Below are 12,432 nucleotides of genomic sequence, written 5' to 3'. Positions count from 1 at the left end.
TGAGCTGGGGAGAGACAGAGAAAGAGGAGGACAGAGGATCCCAAGCAGGCTTTGCACTGATAGCAGTGAGCCTGATGTGGGGCTTGAACCCACAAACCATGAGATCATGACCTGAGCTGAAGTCAGATGCTTAACTGACTGAGCCACCCAGACGCCCCTCCAGTCTTCTTTACCCACCTTAGCTTGTTCCCTCTATACGAGGCTATCTCATTTGAGCCCAGTTGTAGAATGATACAGTGTTGGAATACAAGCTTAGTTGTATGACTAATGAGCTTAACTTTCACTGGAATTTTTGCTCTTCAAACAAGTTTCTTATTTGAGTTTGCCTCTAAATGGTTGAGTATATAGAAATGGTATCTGGGAGCAAATACTTTTGCTGTTCTTTCTCCTGGTGGTTTCCTTTCCCATACCACCTCAGACTTCCATCTGACAGTACCTGTTTTTCTGCATGCTTCCCTAGGTTTTCATTAATCATTCCAAAGTCATGATTAAATATCATCCAACTCCTTTGAGGCCCACTGAGGATTGAGGAGGAGCCATAAGATATGGAGCACCCACTTGGGTCTCTCTTTTTTTTCCTTATTTCTTCCTAGCCAAGCCATCCTTCTCATTCCAAGTATAAGATCTCACCTCTGACATTCTCACTTTTTGGATTTGTCAATCTGAGTTCTAATTATGGCCAGGTCAAGGAGCTGGGCATACAGGTATTTCATGTTTTTGTTTTTTTTTTTTTTTAATCTCCATCATAATTTAAAGGGAACTCTTATCAAAGCTGGGCAAGAATTAGATTTTTATGTCAGTATTGTCACATGAATACCAGTAATTCCACAAAATTCCATAGGTGCCTTTATATATATTTCCTCCCATAGAAAACATGTTACTCCACAAAATCATTTAAAAAAAAATTTTTTTTTTTAACATTTATTTATTTTTGAGACAGAGAAAGACAGAGCATGAACAGGGGAGGGGCAGAGAGAGAGGGAGACACAGAATCTGAAACAGGCTCCAGGCTCTGAGCAGTCAGCACAGAGCCCGACGTGGGGCTTGAACCCACGGACAGTGAGATCGTGACCTGAGCCAAAGTCGGACGCTCAACCGACTGAGCCACCCAGGTGCCCCCACAAAAGCATTTCCAAAGATTAACTGTATATAATTTCAGGTCAGGTATTTCCCACAGAAGTATTGGGCCATTGAATCAAAACTCTGCATGCAGGAGCAATAAAATACTTTGAAGTAATTTTATCAATTTAGAAGGATGAAAGGATCTTTGCCTCTACCATTGTGACTTTGTTGTTTTGTCTTGAAGTTCTTATTTAATATACTGCAGAATTCTCCATTTCTTTATACCTGGCTTGGTTGATCCCAGTTATATATCCCAGAGGACTTCAAAGGAGCAGAAAGGCAGTGATAAATCATATCACTAAAAGAAGTACTGCTGATAAGAAGAAAAAGAGGTTTTATCCAGCTATAGAGAAAACTGTACTAAAATAGCAACTAAATACCTTCAGAGTAGCATCTTAAAAGTATATGCCAAAGCAAAGATTTTTAAAAAGTATTTTCTCCTGGGTGGCTCAGTTGGTTAAGCGTCCAGCTCTTGATTTTGGCTGAGGTCGTGATCTCGAGTTTCAGGAGTTCGAGCCCCATGTCAGGCTCCGCACTGATAGTACCGAGCCTGCTTGGGATTCTCTCTCCCCCTCTCTGCCCCTCGTCTGCTCGTGCTCTCTCTCAAAATAAATAAATAAACTTAAATATATTTTTTCCAAATAATATTGATTTGATACTGATGACTCAGATGCTTATGTCTTCTATTTCAAAAGAGCTTTAAGAAACCATATTACTTCTTTTCCAGATGTTATTTTTAAGAATTAATGCAAGTTATAAACTCCACTTGAAAAAACAGTTATCTCATTTAAATGTGATAAATGATGGAGGACCTCAAAATGGGTATGTTTTCAACATATTTTTACTACATGCTCCAGTATTGGATTGCCTGGTTGGTTTTTATTCATTACGCTGTCCTTTTCCATTATAATCTTGCCAGATCTGCACCATGGTAAAATCAGCAACTTTTTCCTCTGTGGAGAGGACATCTATATCAACTTGTCTGTCTATCTACATTAAAGTGTTTTATAAGTGGTCAATTACTTACATGTCTGTTTTGAGGTAGTGTGGGTCAGTAGCACATCCTTATGTTATGCAGTAGTCTCCCTGTATCCAGACAGGACTTGAAGTCCTAGTTTGTAGCTGTGTGACCATGAGAAGGTCCACTTAACTTCTGCCTTATTTATAAAATGAGAAGGATAAAATCTTCTGTAACTTTCATAAGGTTACAAAAAAATGTGTGTGTATGTACATTTTTATTGTAAGCTTTTGAACAAATTATATGTACTATCAGTGAAATATTTTAGTTATACAAAACAATTTAGAATCAGAAAACTTGGGTTAAGTTCTGCCACTTACTAGTTGTGTCACGTTAGGTAAATCACTTTTATTTTTGCACTTTTATTTTCTTGGATTTGAAAATAGGGATGATGGTAAAAAGTACCATCACAAAATTTTTGTGAAGAACATAAAGATATGGGGAAAAATTATATAAAATACAAAAGCACTGATCATGAAGCTACATCCTAATATGATTTTCTCAGTGTGCTATCCGTTCTGTGGATTTTAGGAATAAAACATTAAGTTTTGGGCTTCAATTTCAAACTTACAGGAACAAATGAAAAAATGCATTTTGGAGTCAGAAATTGGCCCTGTCCAACAAAACAAGTACACTGAATTGATTTTGCAAAAAATATTTGGGAGCTTCATAATACTGAATGTGTTGGCCACGCCGAGTTACTTTTATGCAACAATCTGATTCTCTCCCTTAATTATTACCTGGTTCTTCTTTTTCTTTTTTTTTTAAGAATTGTTATTTTCAAAAGTTTCAGAGCCACAGAAAAGTTCAAGGACAGTTTAATGAATACCAAATACTTCTCAGAGACTATTTTTAAAAAACTAGTATTTTTAAGCCTACTCGACCCATAACCTTCTAAGTCTGGGTTGGTTCGTTCATGGGTTTTTCTGACCAGTAGTTCTGAAGCATTGAAGCTAACTCATTACCTATTATTTTCTCTGTTAATATAGCTATTTGGGGGTCTTACCAACCTAGAGATCTTCACTGTCATACACTTTTAAAGACACTAAGTCAATTTATGTCTTGTGAGTGATTCCTTGAAAGATAGAATTCCCTGAAAATCGACCTCTAGACTCTAGCAAAAGACATAATAAACTACCTGCTTATAAGTAATTTTTGTTCCTGGAATGGCTTTAAAAATGTATTTTTTTTTCAAGATGAAATTCACATAAAATTAACCATTTTGCAGTTAACAATTCAGTAGCAGTTAGTGCATTCACAAGTGTGTTCTAGTTCCTGTTGTCTAGTTGTCCAGTCAGATAATAAAATAAGATCAAAGCTTAAAAAAAAAAAACCAAGAAGAAACCCTGTACCCATTAAGCAGTTACTTGCTACCTTCCTTCTCCCCAGCCCTGTTTTTTAAATGGATTTTTTTTTTATTTAAGACATTTTAAAAATACAGACGTAAAGAAAATATTTGTATTGCTGCTACTTAATCATTAACATTTATCATTTCGCTTGGAAAAATGTTCATGTTTAAAAAAAATGGCATTCCAAATGAAATTGAAGTATCCCTGGCTCCCATCTCCAATCCCATTCTCTTTCTCCAACCTTAGTCAATATTTCTAATAAATTTGGCCTACATTTTTAAGTCCTTCTCCTTATCTCTAGATCTTAAAAAAATATGTAGCACTGTTTTATAAACTTACATGGTATATTGTACATGTGCTGCTTACTTTATTCCACTCAGCATTGTTACTGGTTTATCTATTTGATAGGAGTTGTCCATTTTTTGACATTTCTCCCACTTGAATCCACTATATTTAATGCAGCCATTTCCCCAAGAGAGATTTCTAAGTTATTACTTTTTTCCATTACAACTATGCCACAGTGAAGATCTATATGCATGTCTAGTGGTGTAATCATTTCTTTAGAGTATACTCTAAAGTATTTCTTTAGAGTAACTTGTACAAGTTAATACAAGCATATGTACATTTTCATTCGGCTAGGTTTTGCCAGAATATTCTTCAAAGTAGCTGCACCATGTTGTCAACATTTGCTATTAGATTTAATAATTGCAGGTGGTATCTTGTTTTGATTTGCATTTCCTAATGTTTGTCATCTTTTCATATATTCATTAGTCATTCAGGTGTTCTCATTTCACTTTTCCTGTTCATTTTCTTTGTCCATTTTTCTCTTGGGTATTATCTTTTTCTTGTCGATTTTAGATTTTTGCATATGCTCTCAAACTAATCTTTTGTTGGTTATATGTGTTTGCCGATATTTCCTTTTATGTTAAACAATAATTTTCAACTTTGATAGGATTATGGAAATATTTTTAAATGGAGATTTATGTTAATTTTACGTTTAGTTTTGAATGTGGGGGACCTTGCCTTAGAAAGGTTTTGTTCTGTTTTGAGCTGTTGCTGTTAGTTTCAGTGCACTTACCATATTATCACAAGTATAATTTCAAATCTTTTTAAAGCATCTTAATTAGATGAGTTTTAAATGAAAAATATGGTCCTTGTTAAATTCTGCCATGTGATGAAAGGTCAAACATTAAGCACATAAGTCCAAAAGCATTTATAAATTAGACTGTAGTACAAACATTAAGGGTGCTTCTAACACCTCTGTCCCCGTGTAGTCCAGCGATCCAGAACTTACGTGTTCATTAAAATACTAAAGCTGGATTTCTTCTTCTCTTTTACAAACTACTAAATTAAGGTCTCCTATTCTTCCATGGGCCATATTTGTCAAAATATACGTCTACTCAGACCAGTCCCTGTTTTACATGCATGGAGCTTTGATATGTATCTGAGTGTTATTTCCTGGAATGTTCTTTCAAGTGTAGACATTAATGTGACAGCTCAATGCTCAAAAGTGTTAACACTTTCTTTTCTCATCTCGTGTTGCTATATATCAGTATCTAGTTTTATATGTAGTAATATATATGCATGAATCCCAGCCTTCATTAGCTTCTTTGGATGTTACTCAGGAAACCTTGTCTTTCACCTGATTTCATTAGTCATATATATGTACAGTTGATCCTTGAACAATGCAGGAGTTAGGGGCACCAAACTACTCTCAAGTAGAAAACCCACATGTAGCTTTTGATTCCCCAGAAACTGAAGTACCAGTACCCACTGTTGACCGGAAGCTTTACTGTTAATATCAACAGCTGATTGACACATACTTTGTAGGTTATATACTATATTCTTATAATAAAGTAAGCTGGAGAAAATGTTTTGAAAATCATAAGAGAAAGTACATTTAGTGCTGTACTATGTCAAAAAAAATCTAATTAGATCCACGCAGTTCAAAGCTGTGTTGTTCAAGGGTCAACTGTATAGTCTAGTAACAACTGATTTTTGTTTCATGCTTTTTAGAGATAAATCTATTTTTTATTGGGCAGAATTATGAAACCAATTTCAACCTGCACTGGTTTATTCCTTTTCAAGATATTTATTGTTGAAATAGAGCGCTCTATATGATGGCAGGAATCTTGCTAAGAGAAATCTATTGACATTTGGTCCCTAGGAAATCTGAATTTTAATAGTCTAGCAGCTAGGAATAAGACTGACTCTGTGAGCATTGCTACTTTATCGTAGAGAGTGTGAGATTAAAAATAGTTTTCTCTCCAATGTTTAGGTTGGTCACAGCAGATGTAGCTTTTTACACTGGAAATCTTCAAGCCTTAAAAGGCCTTAAAGATTTGGACCTAAATATGTCCGAGATCTGGGAACAGAAGAGGTGATGACATACTGGAAAACTGGGTAGCTCATCTGACCATGGGATGTGTATGTTTGTGAAGAAAATATGGATGCCTGTGATTCAAGAACTGAACCTGGAACCCAGAGTGAACGGGATAGGGGAAGGGGGAAAGGAAAGTATCAGTGTTGGGAAACTGGGATTCAGTGGGATCTACAAGGAATGCCATTTTTATGCTTCCTTCAGTGAGGAGTAACTGATCAGGTGTCTATAACATTTTTCATTCTCTCTGGAAACAGACTCAGGTTTCTTTGGACCAAATCCAAAAGAACACATAGCTGTAACACAGCTGTAGTTGACTAGAATGCTCTGTATACTTTATATTAAAAAATGCTTTGCATTTCTTCCAGTGCAATGAAATTCATATGGTGTCCCACCTTATTTAATGATGGTACAATTTAAAATATTAAAATCTTAGTCAACCTCTGTAGAAAGTTTTCTCTATGAAAGTAAAGCTGTTTGAAAAATTATTTTTTTACACAGATCTTTCTATGAAAAATAAACATCTTTTGATTGCTTGGATTTAGGAACTCAGTTTTTGTTTTAGTGACCAATGTCAAGTTTCAGGCCTCGTGTGTCACGTATTTAATCTTTCTACCACCACTGTATGTCATCTGAGTAAAGCCTTCCAGAATAGTCTAAATACTTGAAAGTCTGATCACAGTAATAATTAAAGAAAAAGATATTGGCATTTATTTATGTAACTACTAATTTAAATACTTTTCAGAAGGGGTATGTGAAAGGCTGCAGTTTAATAGCTGTATTTTTATACAAGTATCTATGAAGGGTTGGTTTGTGGGTTTTTTTGCCTTTTTATTTCTAGCAAATGGTTAGAATACATTTTCATATATTCTGAGTATTTATGAGTTCTCATTTTAACATTTAGATAACAGATGAAGTATGGCCCCCTTGGGTTTTTGTTTTTGAGTTACTTTTGACATGTATATGAACAAAGACCAGGGAGAAATGGAACTTTTAAAATATAGGCTGCTGTTCTGCGGCCAGAAATATAAGGTGATGAGTAAGTTATTTAAAGATTTTATAATACCTACCTTCAAAATTAGAATCAGCAGCACTCCACAAATGAAAGTGCCTGTGCCTCACCTCACACCGGGAGTCTTGCCTAACCCCGTCAGAGTGCCTAATCTTGTTGTGATTATGTACAATGAAATAATAGTCTTATTTTGTGCTCTTCCATTTCCTAAAAGGAAAGCCTGTTTTCTTTATCATTACTAAGGTATGTCATTGGTTCTTAAACTGTCTAAAATAAAGCTGTAAAAAATTACCAGACTTTATAAGGCAACTTTTTTTTTAATACTGTACAAGTAAATTTTAAGTTACAAGCAGCCTACTTAAAAACAAGAATGGAAGAATTAGAAAATGTAATTAATCCTTAGAGAAAAGCCACAAATTCAACTACCAGCAGAGCTGATTTGGAAGGTTATTCATGAATATTTTCAGTGACAACAAGAAAGCTTCAAGGAAAGGGAACTTGTTATAAAGTTCTACCTCCACCCCACCATACTGGAGAACAAGTATGTAAGTGAAAAACCCTACCTCTACCCACCCCATCCCTTCACCTGGGAAAAGAAACATTACTTTGTGTTCATAAGTGGAGAGTCTGTGGAAAGCATGGCAGGCATCCCAGCTTTAGAACTAGATGAAAGGTATGGAATACCTTCAGGTTTAATTCCTATGGAAAGAATGATGTGGTTAAGATTCTTAGAAATGCAAAAACTAGATGTGTCAGGTAGCTGGCCAGTGAATACTTAAATATTTCAAGACTAAATCTTCCAAACGAAATAGCAACTTTCCCAAGAGTCAACTGTTTTTCATTTCATAAAGTTAGCATTGAAAGTATACATGTACACATGGATTGCCTCACAGCTTTATTTTTTAAATCACAAGCAATTCAAAGTGACCATCATTGAGGCCTCTGTTCAAAGATGTTCCAGCAGAGCTGCCCCAGTTTTAAGATTAAACAATATTGCACTTTAAGATGAACTTTCAGGATCCTCATTAAAGAAAAGTATTGCTTCCAACTGTGCTTTTCTTGGACTAAAAGCATATTGCAAACTCTACTTTAAAAATTAACACTGCAGGGTACAGTAGCATAGTAAAGTACCTGCCGATTTTAGAATCCTAGAGAACATTTCATCGTTAAGAAACTGTTTAGCCCATAATTAGTATGAAGTGTACACAGTATTTTTTTTTTCATTTCAGTGGTCCAAGATCCGAAGGTTCCCAGATACAATCTTGTTCTCTAATACTGCTCCAGGTGGGATGTCAATTCGGTCACCATGATTTGCAATGATGATAACTGTTCCCTATGTGACAGGGAAAACAAAACAGAAGAGCGTGTACTTGAAACTGCAGCCAAAATGCAACTGATTTCCTTACAATCCCCGAATTTATGCAGAATTCCATTTACAATGGAACAGTTGTATTTCTAAGCAATATTAACCATGAAAAAATATGTTAAGGAAAATTGTATAATGTGTCCCTCTAACAATCCTGGCAGTAGTTCCAGATGCCCTGCCTCTGTATCAGAGGTGGTACCAGGAGTGAGAAGTGGACCCAGTGCCACAGCATAACTGGCCCTTTCGAAGAACCACTTGCAATGTCACCAGCATTACCTACCTTCGTAAAGATACCGAGGTGCTTGGTTTATATTTACATATAGGTTTGGATTTGTTTTGTTGTTAAAGCCAGTTTACTAATTTATTTTTCATGTCTTAGGGGAGACTGTTTAGATGAGGCAGTCTCAGCAATAAAGTTCCGTGTACATATATGCATATGTATATATACACACGTATGTATGTCTGTATAGTTGACCCTGGAACAACATGTGTTTGTGCAAGTCCATTTGCATGCATTTTTTCGATACAGTACTATAAATGTCTTTTCCTTATGATTTCCTTAACATTTTCTTTTCTCTAGCTTGCTTTGTTATAAGAATACAGTACATAATAAAAACACCTACTAAAATATGTGTTAATCAACTATTATCAGTAAGGCTTCCACTCAGTAATAAGACTATTAGTCTGGGGGAATCAAAAGTTAGATGGGGATTTTCAGCTGCATGGGGCTCAGCACCCCAAATCCCCCATGTTGTTCAGGGGTCAACTGTATATACATCTAGACACACACATATATATATACATACACATATATCCTTATGTTTTTTAAGATCTTCATTTAGTTTTACTAAGAATGCCACATGTAATCTAGGCATAGGATTTTTAAAAAAATAATTAGGAAAAAGCTGTGGTATCTTTGGTTCTGCGCTTTAATATTTATATCCATAGTCCTTCCTATTTCTTAAGCTAGAAGAATACTCAAAGTACCCAAGTACTATGGTGTAGTATCTTTACTATCAGTAAGATCAGTATCTTTAGACTGATGACAACAGATTACCTTAACAGGAATAGATTATGTTCAGTATAACTGAAGTTGCCATTTTTTCTACTTTCATTAAGATTCAGATTTGGTGAGCTAATGCTAATTTAACAGTGATTCTATTTTAAAGACTCCGATTTTCAGTAAAATAGTACCAGTTAAATTACTTCATGGTATTTGCTTTCCATTTGAATGCTATATTCCATAAAGTTCATATATACAACAATTATGATTGTATTTTAACTATGTTGTATATCTACGGAAGATAGTATTAATACTAAATATTGTGGTAAGCTATTTCATTTTTTAAATGTATTTGTCTTAGAAACAAACATCTGGTATAGACTAAGAAGTATTCCTTAAAATAAAGGTAAATTTAGGACTAGAAAATTAAACTTGTTTTGTAAAGCTAGCAGAACTAAAAAATTCATCTTAACACACCTTTAGTGAAACATTCTTGCCAAATGTCACATCTCCTGAAACTGTGAGGTGATCCAATTCAAGCATATCTGGTATACTTTCAAATCTCCTTAGATAATCCTGAACCTGAAAGAGAAGAAGAAATTGTTTCAAAAATGGGTTAACAGAAAAAGCAGGTATTCAATTTACAAGTTAGTTTAACTGAACTGTGAAAACATTATTTATGGCCAAGCTCAGACCCTCTATGGGAAGAACCAACTTAAGCACTTTCTATATGCTAGATCCTGTGCAGGAGAGACCAGGAGATATGAACAACGTCCTTACAATCAAGCAATTTATAACACCACTGAGCAGATCAGACAATAAATTAAAAGATAGGGGTGCCTGGGTGGCTCAGTTGGTTGAGCAGCAAGTGACTCTTGACTTTGACTCAGGTCATGATCTCATGGTTCTTGAGTTCAAGCCCCATGTTGGGTTCTGCACTGACAGGCTCTGAGATTCCTTCTCTCTCTCTCTGCCCCCCCCCCCCAAATAAACAAACATTAAATACATACACACATACATAAAAAGGTAACCAGGGTGCCTAGATGGCTCAGTCAGTTAAGCATCTGACTTTGGCTCAGGTCATGATCTCATGGCTTGTGGGTTTGAGCCCCGCATTGGGTTCTATGCGACAGCTAAGAGCCTGCTTTGGATTCTGTATCTCCCTATCTCTCTGTTCCTCCCCCATTTGTTCTCGCTAGCTCTCTCAAAAATGAATGAATTAATCAAAACATAACATGATAAGAGCCCAATGAGTAATTCAAATAATCTGGAGTTTAGCTGGAAAGAGAAAGAGAGATCATCACTGTTTGAAGCAAGCTAGACTGGAGCTGGGCTTTATGGGATGGGTAGGATTCAGAAGAAATGGAGTATTTCATGAACAGCAGCACAGATTATCATTATAAATCATCACTATCTTTACCGCCTCTTGTTTCCTTAGATTTATAGGCACTAGAAATTCTGTCTTATATGGCCTCATTTCCTGTTTTGCTAAGAAAATTAGAAGCAACCTGAAAAGTTTCACTGGCTTCTACTATCACTCAGTTGCTCCCTAGCCCATTACTCTGTCCCTCTTGTTACTGGGGTGGGACTCTTTACTCCAACTTAAGGCCAGTCCTTCTTATGGCCTAATTCAAGGGTATTATCCAGTGATCATTTCTCCTTCCATGTTTTCTCCCTCTGACTGCATCAATTCTGATCAATGTATAAACGTGCCATAAATTCTCCCATCTTTAAAAAGCAAACAAAATATCTCAAATCCTATATCCCTTTCTATCTATGGCTGCTTTTTGTTGTTGCTTTCTGTAAAACCAATTTCTTGAATTAGTTGTCCAAATTCATCTAATTTCTCTTCTATTAAATCCATTCCAGTCAGGCTCCAGAACCTCTATATTGATAAATCTGGTGGTGAATTCTCCTTGATCTTACTGGAACCATTCATCTTACTTGAATCAGCAGCAACACCTGACAGGTGATTTCTTTCTTTCTTTCTTTCTTTCTCTTTCAACATTTTCTTAATTTGGCTTTCAGGACATACACATTCATGGTTTTCCATGCAGTTCCTCACCTGTAACTCGTCAGTCACCTTTACTGCTTCCTTCACCTCATCCCCATCCTCTAAGTCTTGACTACCTTAGGGCTCAGTTCTTGGGACACTTCCTCCTAGGTGATCCCTATCTCATGGCTTTAAATACCAGCTGTACATGGAGGACATGTACCTATATCTTCTAGATCTCTCCTCTGATCTAAAAAGAATCTAATAAATTTGAAGGTCTAATAAATTCAGTATCTCCAAAACTCAACTCCCCATCCTGCTTTCCCTACATCTGTTCCCCTAAACCTACTTCCCCCATTTCTGTAAGTGGCTGGCAATTCCATGCTTCCAATTGCACAAGCTAAAAACCTTGGCGTCTTTCCTAATCTTTTCTCTTACACTCCCCATCTAGTCCAACAGCAAATCCTGTAGCTACAACTTTCAAAATATCTCAGCACGTCAAGTATTTCCACTGCCATCACCCTGGTCAAAGCCACCATTTCCTCTTGCCAGGATTCCTGCAACAGCCTGTTCCCTGGTTTCCCTGATTCCACCCTTGCTCACCAGATCAGTCACTTCACCCCTCAGCTCACAACTCTGATGGTTTTTCATCCACCAGAAGAAAAGGAAAAAAAAAAAAAAAAAAAGCCACCTACATTCCCAATATTCAATGACAAGGTTCTACATATTGGGCTTGTTCCCTCTTTGACCAACTCCTCCCCCCATCTCTCACTTGCTCTGCCCCAGGCAGATTGTGTTCTGTCCCTAAAACACATTCATCCTCTGAGTAGCCATTAACCACTCAGCCCATATTCTCAAATTAGAGCAGCTCAAGTTCTTATCTCCTGCAGGGTATGGAAGAGGCTAGGAAGAGTGAGGGGAAAGTGAAGGCAGGGTGAGGCTGGGCAGAAAAATGGCTGGCAATACCTTTTCAGAATGTGGGAAAATGGTGAGTATTTGTACCACCAGGATTTTCCCAGCTCAGCCAGGCTGATGAGAGGCACCCAAAACAGGGACTGATGCTATCCTGGGAAATGCAGCATAGCCACAAGACCCAGAATCATCTGCCATCAATATATGAGGCAGTACATACCTCCACACCAGGTGGCACTTAAACCACAACCAGGACTAGAACAGGCCTGGAGGGCAT

The 12,432-nt window shown here is 36.6% G+C and overlaps 2 protein-coding genes across 8 annotated transcripts in view; one reads left to right on the top strand and one right to left on the bottom strand.

The window, feature by feature from the left end:
* VPS54 (VPS54 subunit of GARP complex) overlaps window positions 1-7,172 on the top strand; it is a 135,447-nt gene extending 128,275 nt beyond the window's left edge. For all 5 annotated transcript variants that reach the window (XM_049650292.1, XM_049650293.1, XM_049650295.1 and 2 more), the window contains 2 exons: window positions 1,850-1,944; window positions 5,768-7,172. In XM_049650292.1, coding sequence (XP_049506249.1) covers window positions 1,850-1,944; window positions 5,768-5,873 — 201 coding nt within the window. In that variant the 3' untranslated portion in view covers window positions 5,874-7,172. The remainder of the gene's footprint in view (window positions 1-1,849; window positions 1,945-5,767) is intronic.
* A 581-nt stretch (window positions 7,173-7,753) lies between these two features.
* Window positions 7,754-12,432, bottom strand: part of UGP2 (UDP-glucose pyrophosphorylase 2) — a 64,646-nt gene continuing 59,967 nt past the window's right edge. For all 3 annotated transcript variants that reach the window (XM_049650305.1, XM_049650303.1, XM_049650304.1), the window contains 2 exons: window positions 9,728-9,832; window positions 7,754-8,214 (listed from right to left, as the gene is read on the bottom strand). In XM_049650305.1, coding sequence (XP_049506262.1) covers window positions 8,107-8,214; window positions 9,728-9,832 — 213 coding nt within the window. In that variant the 3' untranslated portion in view covers window positions 7,754-8,106. The remainder of the gene's footprint in view (window positions 8,215-9,727; window positions 9,833-12,432) is intronic.

This window comes from Panthera uncia (genome assembly GCF_023721935.1).
Source record: "Panthera uncia isolate 11264 chromosome A3 unlocalized genomic scaffold, Puncia_PCG_1.0 HiC_scaffold_11, whole genome shotgun sequence".
Taxonomy (NCBI): domain Eukaryota; kingdom Metazoa; phylum Chordata; class Mammalia; order Carnivora; family Felidae; genus Panthera; species Panthera uncia.
The sequence above is the reverse complement of the archived record's forward strand: the minus strand, read 5'-3'. Positions and strand labels throughout refer to the sequence as shown.